This window comes from Lagopus leucura, unplaced genomic scaffold (assembly GCF_019238085.1).
Source record: "Lagopus leucura isolate 7727_CA_CO unplaced genomic scaffold, USGS_WTPT01 Super-Scaffold_702, whole genome shotgun sequence".
Classification (NCBI taxonomy): Eukaryota; Metazoa; Chordata; class Aves; order Galliformes; family Phasianidae; genus Lagopus; species Lagopus leucura.
This window is the reverse complement of record NW_024962254.1, coordinates 857,439-873,372: the sequence shown is the minus strand read 5'-3', so window position 1 is coordinate 873,372 and position 15,934 is coordinate 857,439. Positions and strand designations below refer to the sequence as shown.

General features: G+C 46.0%; 1 protein-coding gene across 2 annotated transcripts in view; it reads right to left on the bottom strand.

The window, feature by feature from the left end:
• Positions 1 to 870: 870 nt before the first annotated feature.
• Positions 871 to 15,934, bottom strand: part of CAPN5 (calpain 5) — a 53,033-nt gene continuing 37,969 nt past the window's right edge. The window contains exons 4-13 of one of the 2 annotated variants that reach the window (XM_042862572.1): positions 12,013 to 12,221; positions 11,111 to 11,303; positions 10,303 to 10,496; positions 9,773 to 9,850; positions 9,060 to 9,255; positions 8,202 to 8,324; positions 7,517 to 7,713; positions 7,043 to 7,164; positions 4,562 to 4,698; positions 871 to 4,458 (exon numbers count right to left, since the gene is read on the bottom strand). In XM_042862572.1, coding sequence (XP_042718506.1) covers positions 4,276 to 4,458; positions 4,562 to 4,698; positions 7,043 to 7,164; positions 7,517 to 7,713; positions 8,202 to 8,324; positions 9,060 to 9,255; positions 9,773 to 9,850; positions 10,303 to 10,496; positions 11,111 to 11,303; positions 12,013 to 12,221 — 1,632 coding nt within the window. In that variant the 3' untranslated portion in view covers positions 871 to 4,275. The remainder of the gene's footprint in view (positions 4,459 to 4,561; positions 4,699 to 7,042; positions 7,165 to 7,516; positions 7,714 to 8,201; positions 8,325 to 9,059; positions 9,256 to 9,772; positions 9,851 to 10,302; positions 10,497 to 11,110; positions 11,304 to 12,012; positions 12,222 to 15,934) is intronic. The other variant, XM_042862573.1, reaches the window with a different exon arrangement.

Here is a 15,934-nt window from a genome sequence, read left to right as displayed (position 1 = left end):
TTTTTTTTTTTTTTTTTTTTTTTTGATTTTTAGCTATGCACCAAACAAGTCTCAGGGAAAACAGAGAAGTTCCCCAAAGTTTATCCAAAGGAGCTATAAGAAACTCATCCCTAGAGACACTCAAGGTCAGGCTGGACATGGCTCTGAGCACCTGATGGAGCTGTAGGTATCCCTGTTCATTGCAAGGGAGTTGGACCAGATGATCTTTAAAGGTCCCTTCCAACTCAAATGGCTCTATGATTCTATAATGTGCAATCTGCTCTTTGTGCAATGGGCAATGGGCTCTTTGTTGAGGGAAAGCCATCCAAAATCATATCCTCCTGCTGCTTTGCCTATAATCTTACATTTTTTATTATTCTTCTTGATATCATTTTTCCCAGATAGCAGAGATATTTTTCAAGTTAATGGAGACTCAAAAAGAAATAAGAAAGCAACCCCAAGATCCCTGCACTGTGATGACTTTGAGATAAAGCGAGTTGGAGGTGGTTACTCTCGTCCATGGCTTTGCCCAGTGAACATGAGGGTAACCTTGCACAAAATCTTCACACATTTGCCCAAGGAGGTTGTGGATGCCCCATCCCTGCAGGCATTCAGTGCCAGGCTGGATGTGGCCCTGGGCAGCCTGGTCTGCTGGTTGGCGACCCTGCACATAGCAGAGGGATTGAAACTAGATGATCATTGTGGTCCTTTTCAACCCAGGCCATTCTGTGATTCTATGAACATTTTGCTTTGCCCCTGTCTCAGAGTTAATAAAATACATAATTTGAATGGAGTTCGGTGAACCAAGCCAACAAATTAGGTTCTGCAGAGCCACCTGGTGTCCGTCGAAAGCCTTCTGGAAGAACGCAGCAAGTTCGGAGGCAGGGAGTCTGAATAAAATATACACAATTTATTTATAGGAGGTTTACAGCTGTACAACGTTGGCCTTCAGTTCTGACCACTCGCCGATCTTGTGCAGCGTGACACATCGGTGCCTTCAGAGACAAAGACAACTCATAGCCTGGTTTAACACCACCACATTAAAAAAAGGGGATTTCATGGAGTGTAGTGACAGGCTACTTGCAACCGATGCAGTGATTAATAAAAGAAACAGAAAATTAATCAGAGACATCCCACACCACTTAGTTTAGTGGGCATGGTGGGGATTGGTTGACAGTTGAGACTCGATGACCTGAAAGGTCTTTTCCAACTTTCATGATTCCACTATTCTATGATCTATGGTGGTGGGAGGGGGAATGGAAAGTCCTCATCAGGTTTGCCCTCCCCTCAGATAAAAAAACAACTGGAATACATCCATTTACTCTATTCAAAGAGAAAAGGCATTGACACGAACAGCGGCATTTCAATAACTACCTGCCTCAACCCACTCTACAAATGAGACCAAAAAAAAAAAGAAGTTAGAAAAAGGAAATTTTCCTTCATCCCTTGGAAATGAAGGGGGAAAGAAAGCTTTTGCTCTAAGTTTTCAACAAGAAAACGAAATAAAAAGAACAGAATTATTATCAATATTAAGACATTTTGGTCCTGATATGGTATAACAATTGTTATTTTAAAGAAGGTATCGAAAGCTGCCTTTCATTATGGCTTGATTCTCTGTAGGAAGGAGGGAGGCTGGCCATGGGTATCAGGGCATTACTGCTCCCCAGCAAGCTTCAGTGCCACTTCTTGGGGATCACAGCACGGTTTGGCAGGGGTCAGGGCACCTGGGCCAAATGGGCAGCCTGATTTCCTGAGAAAACATGGCTCATGCAAGCACACCAGCTTCCTCCACCTGGTGCTGATGGTGCAAAATGCCTGTGGTGCTCCTGTGGTGTTCTCCTTCAGCTGAATGGCTCTTCTCCCTCCAAAGCATTCCTAGGCGTCCCTTTCATCTGTCACTCCTAAGACTTAAATCACAACTTTTGGCCCCAAAGTCCTTCTCCCACTTATTTTCATTGATGAATCCTACGCCCAAAATCAGGATCTAATCAAAGGAACTCTGAACTGTGCTGGGCAAAATGAAGAGTTTGCTTCAATTTTGGGCACAAAACATCCCTTCATCAAAGCAGCAGCATCTGAGCTCATTCTGCACAGTGCCACTCTCATTCGGGTGATGGCAACAAGATTTGGAAGGTGTTCTGCACAACAGGAATAAGTGGGACCCAGAAAAAGCATCTTGTGGGTCACTGCCTGCTGCTAAGCCCTGGAAAACAAGACCTAAGAAAAACGAGCAATTTGGTCGAAAGTCCAGTGCTGACCCACAACGGCTTAACAACTGAAGATGTGGAAGGAAGAACAGCCTGCAAAAGCAGGTGAAGTTATCCTTAGGGACATGGTTTAGTGGGGAAATATTGGTGGTAGGTGGACAGTTGGACTGGGTGATGCTGGAGGTCTTTTGCAACCTTGGTGTTTCTACGATTCTGTGATTCATATGCTTCTAGATGCACCAGGATTCTAGATGCACTAGGAGCTGACTTGACACTGAGAAGCAAAATGCCACGTTACAGACTTTGCAAATATTTAGGGACTTTAAAAAAAAAAAAACAAAAACATGTTACAGCATAAACATGGCCAGCCAGCAGGACAGACCAAAATCCCACTTTCTACAGCAAAAGAAGGGCTCACTTGCTCACTTCTTGCAGACAGGATTCTTCTCAGGTCTGAATCTATCACGATTGCCTCGTTTGAGTTTAAAAAAAAAAGTTCTTTACGGGAAGCATTGCATCATGTGTGCTCCATTCTCCTAGCAAGGAGCTGACTGCAGAGGATCTGCTGGTATGGTTTATATGAAGGCAGAGTCTGCCACCCAGTGGAATAAGGAAGAGAAACCCAGGATTACAGCAAACGGGAGCATGGTCTTACACACTTCTGGACTGTGCTTTGTACCTTTGTACCAAGATGTGTTTAGGCTGTGCTTGTGGACTGGCTTTAGCTCTGTGCAACCCATCAATAAACTGGAAACTGAATGTGGCAGATGAATGTTAGAATGAACTGAGCATTCATTGAGTGCTCCCCTCCTTTAACATGAGCTCAAGTTCCACAGCGTATGGCAAAGTGAGGCACTGAAAATGATGCTTTAGAAATCTGTATGCAGCAGTGAAGGAGATGTCCACTGAACAAAGCTCCTCATCTGTGGGAACTGATGCTCCTCATCCATGAGATCTGATGCTCTGGCCTTCAGAGGAACTGTTCTTCTCTTACCCCAACACTGAATACACCCAGGAGACAACTCAGGTATGGGGTTACAACTCAGCAAAATGTAAAATTCAGGCTCTATGAACAAGAACAGAAAAAAAGCAGTGGAGACAGCAGGCACAATGGCAGTTTGAGAGGCACAGGCAGGAATCGAGGCCAGACCAACTCAAAAACATAGCCCTGCAGAACAGTTGTCTAACCAGAGCTGTTGGCATTTTTGCATCCTTCAGAATAGGCAGCTGAACACCAGGAAGCACTGCTGTGCCACACGGGTGATGGAGTCCCCACACAAGCTGCTCGAAGAGGCTGTGAGTTCTCCTCCTTGGAGATCTCCAAAAGCAACCTGGATGTGGTTGGTTGGCACCCTGCTCTGGGTGTCTCTGCTGGGACAGGGCTGGAATAGATGGACCAGACTTTCAACCTCAGCCATTCTGTGATTCAGGACAGTGAACAGGGACTGAACAGGACCTGGAATGAGACAGCAGGTCCCTACAGTGATGGAGCCATTAGTCTTGCTGACCCTGTGGATTCGGGATTGTGTGACTTGCTCTAGTACATTTCCCATCCAGTTGCTGTGTGCATATCAATAAAACACCCCAAGAGCCCCAATTTCTTTTTCCCCTTCTGCTTTGCTGACGTGCCTCCTTGGATAAGCAATTAAATGCCAGTTCGTGGGCAGAAGACTCCTCGCGCACTACTCTAAAACCAAGCAGACACATTGAAGATGCATTGAAGCAGCTGGTGGGACCATGGTGGCCACACGTGTGCATGGTGACACGTGTGTCCCAAGCCCCATGTAAACATACAGCACCTGGACATCGTGCTTTGGCTGTCAGGACACACAGCGTGCCAGCAGCGATCCCACGGGGTGCATGGTGGTGATGGGGCTGAAGAGGATGCCAGTAGAAGGATCGTTGTGGTTCCCCAACAAGGCACCATTTTTTAACATGGAAAACACAAGATTGGCTCCTTTGAGTGGAATGCATGCATAGTTCTCCTACACTTGCAGGTGGTAGATAGGCTGTGTGTATATATATGTGTGTGTGTATGTATATATGCATATATATACATATGTGGCACTAGAGGAGAGTCCTTGAGTACTCAGACGTTGGTGAGGATGTTACTGCTGAGCATCCTCACAGCAATGGTTCCAGGCAGATCATTTGATTTTCTGTTCCCTCTGTCCTGGAGGTGCAGTGTGTGCACGGTCTGCTGGTCGCTGGGATCTCCCTTGAGTGCCACTTGACCCAAGAACTCGTCACTTATCAAGTTGTGGTTCCAGATCTGAAGAAACAAAACAAAGGTAGATCCTTAAGGGATCCAACCAATCTCTCCCACTTTGCTTTGCCTGGTGCAGCCTCACCTCAAGCCCCCAGATCACTGATACCTGAACAATGATGGGTTTTCCTGGCTTCTTGCGGTAGAAGAGGCCCTTCACATCAAACTCTGGTGACACTGTGTCTTTTTTCACTGCAGAACGAACCTTTTGCCCTTCGCACTTTATTATCACATATGGGTCAGCTCCTGGGGAGATAAAAAGTACATTATCCTTATCTTGTATGTCCTGTAATTTCTCAGAGCCCTTTCCCAGGGGCTGTATGCAGCAGTTTTCCTCCAAACCCCACCAGAAGAGATGGATATCTGCCAAGAAGTGCATCACACTCCAGATGATGTCCACGAGGCTCTGCTGATTGACTGGGGCTTACCCTGTTAGGTAACATGGCATCCAGAAAGGAGTTGGTGATGGAAAGCTATGAAATGGCCACCTCTTCCCTGACCTCATATTCAATTTAAGCCCTCCTTCATCACTCTAAATTCTCCTTGCCTTTTGGCATGGAAGGCAGAGACGTGCTCACCTCTCCCTTACAGGATTTACTGAAAGTAGGTGAAAATAAAGCCATGGAGAAGAGATCTGGACTCACAGAGCTTGTTTCGTGTAAGGAAACACCAAGAAGAACAGAAAGAGCCTGCAAAAACACACTTGCTTCCACTATACTTATACACTCTAGAACTAGGCTTGGTTTTACTTTAAGGTCAGAACCAACTAACTCAGTGTGATAATATGTTTTCACCTCTATTCATAAATCTTTGGCACATCTTATATTTCTCCTAGACTGAATGAGACTCAAATGCTGCAGAGATTTTATGTATAAGGGCTAATGCTGGGTTAAGAAAAAATGCTGGGCTATCAAGGTGATGAGAGACAACACGAAGCTGAGCCAAAATTAAGTGCCAAGTTGTGCTGAGGTAGAAGATCCACAAAGGATCTGGGAACTGGGAATATTTAGTCAGGAACTAGTGGCAGAACAGAGAACCTGAGAATGGAATTATATTTAAAAATACTTATAAAAGATGAGGATGGTAATTAAAGCATTTGCTGTGAACAAGATTTCAGGGAAAAGACAGAAATGCCACAAAAGAAAAGGATCATCTGTAGTAGCAAGAGACAAAGGGAAGAGAAAGATGGAGCACTGAGGGGCAAAGAGGTAAAATGGGTGGGATCCAGAAGGGATTGAAGCAGGCAAAGCTGGTGAGTGGGAAGCCAGAAGGTCAGTAGGAAAGGAAGGTTATAGCAATATCCCAGCTGGAACAAGATAATCGTGGGAACAAGCAGGCAAAAATGATGGGAGGGGTAATTACCAAATCCAAAGACTATGAACTCATAGCTGGATGGTACCTGAGCTTCTAGGACAGAGAAAAAGTCCCTCATTAGACATCACTTTTCCCTTATGAAACAAGTGCAGGTTCTGGGAATTTCAGTAGAGAATAAGATACTGCTTTGGAAATGTAATTGTCAGATGCATTTTCCAACCATGGATTTTAGTGCCTATGATGGAAAAACAGACCAAGTGTGCTTTTTTGTCCAAGGGGAGCATGGGAATGAGGAGAAATGGACCACCTCCTCCTGAGGGCCAGGATTTAAGATCACCTTTTTGTTTGCCAGACCACCTCCTCACTAGCTTGTTGTGTGCAAGGATCCGGATCCCCCAGCAAAACACAGCTGCATCATTTCACAGCTGTTTTTCCAAACCAGTCTCTTCTTTTGGGATGTCTCATAAAATCTTCATGTTCCATAGCAGGAGCCAAATTCCAGTTCGTAAATCACTGTTTCTGAAATGGTGTGGAGGAACTAGGCTAGGAGATACGAGAGATACCATTGCACTGGAAACCACTGAATAAGCAGGCTGGTGGTGGTGGGAGCTGAACAGCTGGAACACAGCTGGGAAAAGCCATTCCCAGGGAGATCTTGCTGAAAAAAAATATTTTATGGCTCCAGAATCCACATACACCCATGGAAGAAAATGTTTTTGTGAACGGTTCAGAAACTTTTGGCTACTTTGCTGCATTACTACAGGCACACTGAATATTGTGAGTAACCTGAGGAAAAAAACCAACCTACTTAGGACAAAACTCTCACTCTGAGCTCCGGACATGATAAGAAGACTCCCTTTATGGTATGTGATAAATAAGATGAAGACTACACCACAACATCGACCATTGCTTATCTGTCCTCCCATCTGAAAGGCCTTTGAATATGATTCCTAAATTTTACAGCTGCTCATACTTAGGAGAAAAGCCTGGAAGAGTACAAGACCTCTTCCAAAGGCTCTGGGGAGGTTTTGGGAGGATCTCCCAAGAATCATTGCCGATAGATTAAATATAACAGTGGATCATTTGCACAGCAAGATTTTCCATGGACTTTCTCCTCCTCTGGTGCTTGAACCAGATACTCCCATTGGAAAACTATCTGAGGACACAAGAATTCCCAGCAAGCCCTCACTTCAAGAGACCACCTCTCTCTTCTCCCTCTGAATCAACCAACTCCCCGTCCCTTTGGGACTGCACAGTGGGCAGAAAAGGCCATTACCTCCTTGGGAGTCCTGATTCTTGAGGCCAGCTGCGGCGAGGACATGGACCTGGGACACCACTTGAGGGTACCCGCACATCCCACTCCAGCAGGTGTGTGGTGGCTCATCCAGTGTCAGCTCTCTATTGGGGAGAAATGTGTAATATTTGGGATGTGCCCAGCCTTACCCAACGGGCAGGCCAATGAGTTTTCTCTAGTGGGATGGAAAGCCTATGCACCACCCACTTGCAGACTCTGCTCCCCACTCTGATCTCCTTCTCACCCAAGGGTTGAGATGTTCTTCCATGTCATGCTTATAAGCAAAGTGAGAACTTCTCCATACGTCTTTGTCTCTTGGACATCTTTAAAAGGAAGCCAAACACCAGCTTTGGACAAGTCTATGGCCAATTCCAGTCAGGGCTACCATGTAAAAAAAGCAGAAAACCCTCTCCAAAAAGTCAGTTCCTCCTCACCATCACTGCTCTTGTTTCTTACCGGCAATCTGAAGGCACATCTGTGAAAATCCTGAGAAGAAACTCGCCTACATGACCAGGGTCAAAAGTGGTGGGGATGATGACATAGCGGCCTTCCTTCAGGTCTGTCCTCAGGAAGACACTGCGGGAGTTGATGTAAATGGAGCTGGCCACCTTCTGCTGCAGGGTGTGCATCCGGTAGTTCCTGTTCAGCTCCACCTGGGGACAGAGCACAGAAGGACAGTCAGCAGGACAGCACTGAGGAAATGAATCAGTTACCAGATCAGGGGACAGCCAGCAAGAATTGACTCCACAGTGATGGGACAGCTGGAATTAGGAGAACCAGCAAGGCGGTCCCAAATAAAATTTGAGGTGCCTCTCAAAGCTCTCTTGGCTCATAAACTCATCCTCTGTTGCACTCCAGCTTGACAGTGGTTCACCACCACGAAACACTTGATCAAACTAGCGTACTTCAGCATTCAGAGGAGACAAGCAAACCACTGCTTTCACCAAGGAAATCCTGTCTATGCTGACCCTATTCATTTCTGAAATCTCTCACCATTGCTACAGGAATTGCTGAATACACCCATGGGGCACACAGATTAACAACTAAACACATCATGCCAATGGTCATGCAATGCTAGGATATGCACCACTAAGGAACTTCCTGAGGGGATGCAGGCTAGCATGCAGGACCCACAGTTTACCTTATGGATATCGAAGCCTATGGCTAAGTTCTCTCCTTTGCCCTCTTTGCGACTGGTCCTTTTTGGCTTCTGCTGGATGGAGATCAGCACTTCATCTTCTGCCTTCTTCACATCAAATACATACTGGAAGCAAACAGAGGAAGATGAGGAAGACAGGAGCATTGGGCATGAATGGGGGCAAACCCATCTTTGAATTCTTCTGCAGAATCCAAGGAGTCTAGATGCTTGTACCAGAGCACTTCACCCCTTGCAAGTCTGCCACAAGTCCTTCCATAGAGGACTTATTCACAAAGACCTAACAGTGAAGCTAATACAAAGCAGGGAGCACAAAACAACTGTCCTACATCCTTGATGACGAATGCTACTATGGAATGGACCATCCTTTATCTGCTTATTAGATGAAGGACTTAAAAGAGCTTGTCACATGTTACTGAGAATCTTAGTTCAGAATGGGACAGAGGAGATAGTTTCTAGAGGAAAACCATACAGCAGGGCCTTTTCTGAAATCCCAGAAAAGCTAGAAGGAAATGGCCCTATAGCCAATAGTTGGAAATGCTTCCTAGACTTGACTGGCACCAGCTAATACCACTTCCCTGTGGCACAATTTGATGTTTGGATGTTTGTTTGTGCCAAGCTGCTCCACCTGGATGCCTATTAGGAAGGGTAATGTTAAGAGAGTTGGTCTGGATGCTGGTCACACTCTGCCCAGGGTTCCCAGTTCAATAAAGGTCACGAGCACATTAAAAAGATGAGCACAGAGCTCTGATGGTTGTTTTGCCCTTTTAAGTCCCTGTAGGAGACTGGAATCCTTGGAAGCAAGTGTGAAGGCTTCTGAATATCTTCTGTTAAATGACTCACTTGGGGATTCTGCAAAAAGGTGTCCTTGTGGTTGATACAGCCTCCACTGCGGTTCTTCAAGGGATCATCACTTCTGGTCCATGCCCCGTGTAGCACTGCCTCCTCCCAGGTCTTATGGATGCTGAGGTAGGATGTGTTGATGAGACGGCACTTGATGATGTCTGTGAAGTATCTACAGAAATCTTCAAAGGTCATCCTAAGTCAGAAAGGACAGAGCTGGGTTATGCTGCTTTGTTTTCCTGAGCAGCATGGTGCAGGGAGATACTCATAGAGACTGTGGATAGCCACTGATACCAACAAAAGAGGTGGAGACACCTTTCTCCACGCAAACAGCAAATAGTTCATTTGTTCAAACAAAATGGTGGTATGTGTTGGAGTGATAGAAGCAAAGCAATTGCTCCTCCTGCATGTATGGGTATGTGTGGTACTGATGTACGTACCTGGTGAGTTGGTTATGCTCAACACACTTCTAACAGGTTTCTAGTGCCCTAGTGAAATGGTTTGGAACCAGTGTGATACTGTGCAGCTTGCAATCCTAGGGTCATGACCAGCCAAAGCTAATATCCATGGGCAAAAGGAGATGCAACTGAAAATCCTATAGCTTGAAAGGCCATTTGCTCTGGTTAGCCACTTGAATGGTAATGACTGAGATGCTACAAGAGATGGGAAGACTGTGAACACTGTCCATGGTTGCAGCCTCAGGAAGGACTCACCAGAATTCACCATCGTCTTCTACTGTCATCCCCATCTTCTCTCTTTCACTTTTGCTCACTTTCTGCCACTCTTCAGAGCTGTGGGAAGAGTGCAGAATCATCACTGTGAGAGCAAGGGGACATCGGCCCTTGGTTTTCCATCCTATCCCATCCCATCCCATCCTATCCTATCTGCAGATGTCATGGCAGTGGTACAGGTTGACTCTTCTGGGTGTTATTTTGGCTGAAGTAAGACTGGGAGTAGAGAGATGAGCTACAGCCATCCTTCAGAAGAGTGAAATGCTGATGATTTCACCACAACATCCACCAGAACCTCAATAACGTCTGCAAGCTCATACACCCTCCAGCTGTGTCCTTCCAGGACCAAAAATACATCTACCCAAATGAAACAGTAGGTTTAGGACACTGGTTGAAGCAGCATTCCACAACTGCTTATGTGTTATCATATGGGTATAGATATAACCTCAGGGCTTGCTCTAGGCAACATTTTCCACCAAAAAAAAAGTGCTACTGCTGCTTTTCCCACTCACGTGTCACTCCAAGGGCCGTTCCACTCTCGTTCACCCCATGGGTTGCGCATGCGGATCATGTCCAGCTTCTCTGACTTGAAGAAAGACAGCAGGCCGTGGCCCAGACGGACCTTCCTCACGTCAGTCACGGCGTATGCATGGCCCTTCACCAGCCCACAGGCCAGGCGGGCCTCCATGTCTGCTGCTGACATAGCCTGGACAGGAGGACACAAGAAGAAGAGCACCAGTGCTCAGGGACAGAGAAAGCTGCCTCATCAGGAGTATGTGACATTGTATTAGGTACTAGATTCATTCCAGTCTTCACCAGTTGCAAGAGGTCTCTGAGCTCCCATGATGTCCCATAATCTTCCTTAAGCAATAATGCTCATCCTATTGGTTATAATGGAAGATTTGAAATGCAGTGTTCATGAAGATGTTCACATACAGATGCGAAAATGTTTTTTGTTTTTTTCATGAAGTAAATACTCTGATAGTATTCAAAGGCCAGTAGGATGAATCTGTACTCTTGGACATAGCAATGAGTAATAAGGAGGGTTGGGTTGAACTCCAGGATTGAGTTCACAGACTCACAGAATCATTAAGGTTGAAAAAGGCTTATAAGACTGTATAGTCAAACCATCAACCCATCACCACCATGCGCACTAAACTACATCCCTGTGCAAGTTCTTTTGACATCTATACGAAAATGTATGAACCCTTGGCCACAGTTCACTTGATCTAATTTAGATGCCTCCAATAGGCTTGGATAAACAGCATCCTAAAATGTCTACTCCCATAAAACCATGATCATGCAGGCAACATTGCTTACTTTGATGGAGCAGCTGATGAGGCCTCCACGGTTGTGCACTTTCAACACACGCTCAAAGAGCAGGTTTCGTTTGGCTTCATCGGTGGTGTAGTCCCCTTCAGTCAGGTCAATAGGTTCAGAGACTCCACCAGTAAAGTCTACCAGAGCATCAGCTGTGTTGCCTCCATCCAGGGCCTCGTAGCATCCTGACAACCTAAAAGAGGGTGATAGGGATGGCACAATAGTACTGACATTTTAAGAGCTCTCAGACATTTCTTGAGATGGCACAGAGAAGGCAATATTTCAGTGGACAGCAAAAAGAGGGTGAAAAAATCAGATCTGTGCTGTTTGCAAGTACTCCTGAAATCCCTGAGACAGGTATTATTTAAATCAAAGTGGAATTGAAGGATATGTTGTTTTGAGGGTAAATTGAGGCAAAGCTTTTTCTTCCAATTCCTTTGTATCTGAGATACATCTTACTCCTCCCTAAGAAAGCTGTTGTTGTGACCAAAATATCTGAGGCTAAAGCAACCTCCAGCTGGAAGTTACAATTCTTGAGTAGACCTTATACCCAGAAGAGAAAAAGAATGATGTTTGGTGTGGGGACCCTGACCACAAATATGCCCCAATAACCTTTGGTCTACTTCCGACCTATGAAACTGTTGCATCCTCAAGAAGAAAAGACCTCAGCTCACATGGAGATTCACATTGCCTCCCTGTTGCAGTGCTACCTCTGATAGTTCTTTAAGCCAAATTCAGAAATAACCATCACCAGCTTCTACACGGCATCAGACATTTGTGGAGCCTGCAGCATTCTGTTACTACAAATATTTTCCACTGGCATAAGCCAACTGATGAATGAACAGAGATGAAAATTGGGGTGTGCAGGTCCTCATTTGCTCTGCATCTGCCCAAGTACCTACTTGGCATAAGCCTTCTCCACCAAGGCACACCAGAACTCATTCTTGGAGTTGGAGTGGCAGTAGATGAGCTGGTTGTGAAGTGTGGGCAGGCGGTCATCTATTACCACATCCAGCCACTGACCAAAACGCCAGAATTGGAAGTGGAAGATCCCTGCATAGCTCTCAGGCTTCTCCGCATTCCACTCCTGCTCCTTCCAGTCTGGGATGACCTGAGTTCAACACAAGAAGGAGACAGAAAGGAGACATGCACTCAGGTTATACCCTTTTTTGCTAGGGTTAATTCTTACATCAGAACTAATGCAGACAATATCAATGACGAGGAAGAACCTGAGGGAGGTGGATTTGCTCATTACAGCCCATTCACGACATATTCTGGGCTTGCCTCTTCCAAGGTAGACTAGATTTGCATGCACTGAAATAGCTCAGACTTCATCCTTCATTGGAGAATTTCTCTATAAATCTCTCACGGCTCTGTTTCTATTATGCCTTCCTTGACCTCATTCTCATAATTCTACCTGGGAAATCTGCTGACATCTACTGTTGTAGAAAGCTTATTGGAACAGAAAGGTCCTTGATCTGAACAGGGATGGCTATTCTTAGGATCAAAGTTCTAGAATTGAATAGATCACTTAGAAATGATCTATAGAGTTCATCAAGTCCAACTGCCTGAGCACATCAGGGCTAACCAAAAGTTATTATATGTGATTAAGGGCACTATGAAAATGCTTCTTGAACATTGACAAGCACATTCTCATTGATGGCTATTACTATGATTGAATTTTTGTGAACTTTTATGTCAGAAGGGTACTACTGGGATCCCTTTTTAAATCCTTTTGCTTGGTTCCTGTGTGATTGGACTGGTCTAAAAGTGAACGTTGTATTTGTTTACTGAGTGGTAATAAACAGGGACCATCACTCTGGGTATATCTGCTCTGCTAAAGTAGAAGAAAGTGAGATTCTCATCCCCATGGAGTCCCCTTCCATCCCTGCCAAGACCTGCCATAGTCATCCAGCAAGTACAGGAGGGAACAAAGCAAAAAAAGAGTCTGAAGTGAAAGAAACTTTAGAGAAGTTAGGAAATTGAGGCAGTGCAGGTTTGGAGTCACAGCCATTAGCACTCTCAGCAGGACAAGGCAAAAAGGGATGGGTCAATAAAACAGTAAATAAAAACAGTTCATATCCTTCATGCTTGTGGGCACCATCAGATATTTAACTGCTTCCAAAGCATTGTGACCTAAGAGAGGAGATGCTCCAGTGAGCCCATGGGGAAAATTATTAGCATTATGTTTCAGTGCACCTGATAGGACAAGAGGTAATGGCTTTGTGTTGCACCAGGTTCAGGTTGGATATTAGGAGAAATTTCTTCTCTGGAAGAGTGACAATGCATTGGGACAGGCTGCCCAGGGAGGTGGTGAAGTCACCATCCCTGGAGATGTTCAAGAACTGTGGAGATGTGGCACTGAGGGATGTGGTCAGTGGGCATGGTGCGGAAGGGCTGGTGGCTGGACTTGGGGATCTGGGAGGTCTTTTCCAAACTTAATGATTCATTGCCTGTCCTGCAAAGACAAACAGTAAGTATTGGGTTGGGACAGGACAAGACACAGCTATATTGCTTGGAAAGAGGCTCTTCAGGAAGCCTCACGCCATGGTGAGACCCCCGTATGAGACCATAGCCCTTTTCCTGCTGCTGGAACTTTGTGCTTTCTTATGGTTGCCACCACAAAGCTGTAACACTCTCCCTGATCCATCCCAGGACTCTTATTGTTCCTTAGAATTAAAGACAGTTGAAATAATAATGATGCCATCAGCCCTGTGAGCTCACTGGCACTCTGAGTTGTCCAGATCAATAGAGGCAGAACAGACAGAGCCATGAGAAGAGCCACTTCAGGAGGGTTTGATGTTTTCCAGGAGTGCTAATGAAAGATGCCCCAGACTCCCTCTGGGTCACTGCCATGGAAGGTCAGACTGTCAGTCCCCATCGATTCCCTCCTGACTGGCACTCATGCTAATGAATTGTCATAGAGGACCATTGTGCTAATCAACTCACTATTAATGCGAGCTTAAAAATGACTAAGGTATTGATTAGAGACAGCGACTCAGCTTCCAGCTGGCTGGTTTTGAGATCTAGCACTACCACTAATGGTGGCAGGATATACTGGTCCCCAACCATTCTCTTCTGTCCCTTCATCTGGGTATGGCAACGAAATTATCCTCAGCTACTGAAGGCAGCAAGAGCTGTGGCTGGCCTTCACACACACAGCAGAATCTATGATCAGGGGCTGGTTGTGTTCCAACAGTGTTCCAAGGGGCAAGGAGTCCGATCTCTTCTCAGAAAAGATTCTGCCCTAGAGGGTGATGGAAATGGATAAGCTCCCAAAGGGCATGGGCATGCACTTGAGCTGCTGGAGCTCAGTAAGCGCTTGGACATCGCTCTCAGACACAGAGTCTGGATTTTGGGTGGTGCTGTGTGGAGCCGGGGGTTGGACTTGATGATCCTTGTGAGCCCCTTCCAGCTCAGGATATCCGATGACTCTATGATCTCCAGAGCCCAGCCTCTGCTCAACCTGGCATACAGTGAGGTGTGACTTCAAGCATGAGGCTCCTCTTCCCATAGGACTCTCCATGAACTCTCAATTCTTGGCTGACAATGAGCCAGCAGTGTGCCCAGGTGGCCAGGAGAGCCAACAGCATCCTGGCTTGCACCAGCAATAGTGCAGCCAGCAGGAGCAGGAGCTGATTGCCCCCCTGTGCTCAGCTCTGGCATGGCTGCACCTCAAGTGCTGTGTTCAATTCTGTGCCCTTCACTGCAAGAAAGACATCAAGGCCCTGGAGTGTGTCCAGAGAAGGGCAATAGAGCTGTAAAGGGTCTGGAGCACCTTATGGGTCTTATGGGGAGCTGGGATTGTTCAGTCTGGAGAAGAGGAGACTCAGGGGTGACCTTACTGCCTTCTACAACTGCTTGTAAGGAGGCTGCAGTGAGGTGGGTGTCAGCCTCTGTTCCCAAGTAACAGTGATAGGATGAGATGCAATGGCCTCAAGTTGTGCCAGAGGGGAGATTTAGGTTGGATGTTAGGAAAAACGCCTCCAAATGAATGGCCAAGCACTAGCACAGGCTGCCCAGGGAGGTGGTTGAGTCACCATCCCTGGAGGTGTTCAAGAACCATGTAGATGCGGTACTCAGGAACATGATTTAGTGGGCAATATTGGTGGTAGGTGGACAGTTGGACTAGATGACCTTAGAGGTCTTTTCCAACCTTAATGATTCCATGATTCTATGATATGGTGAATTTCTGAGGGCATAAGAAAGGTATAAAAAGGACAGTGGTGCCCCTGGGCCAGAGAGAGGCCATCTCCTACACTCACTGGCACAACAGGAGAGAGGTGGCAGTTCCAGGTGCCTATTGGGATGTTGGTCCCAGCACAGTCACTCTTCAAGGCACACAGGAGAACTCTACCTGTGACCTTACCCTGCATATTCCCCAAGGGATTAAGCAGGAGATAGCGATATAAATGAGATCCACAGCTCTAACCCACCCCCAGGAACCCTCCTCAGATATTTCACCTGTCTTCAGTGGTTACTGGAGAATGTGTCCTTAACCACTCATCTTGCGATTCTGCTGAGTTCTGGACTCAGCTTGGTTGCATTGAGGCAGTGCAAATGACATTTCCCTAAGCTGATGCAGACCTTTTCTTACTCCAGAGTGGCTAATTAACAGAAAATGCACCTATGACTCTGGAGAAACATCCCTGACTTGAAGGAGGGATGGGTGGGTGCTGATTCCTCCAAGCAGGAGATATTCTGTTGGGAACTTCCCAGCTGAGGACGGGGAAGAGGGAAACCTGCTGTGTCAATCTGCTGAACAAACCAGGACTGAACTTCTCCAGGAGATGGGATGGAGTGGTGTATACGAAAGCCTTTACA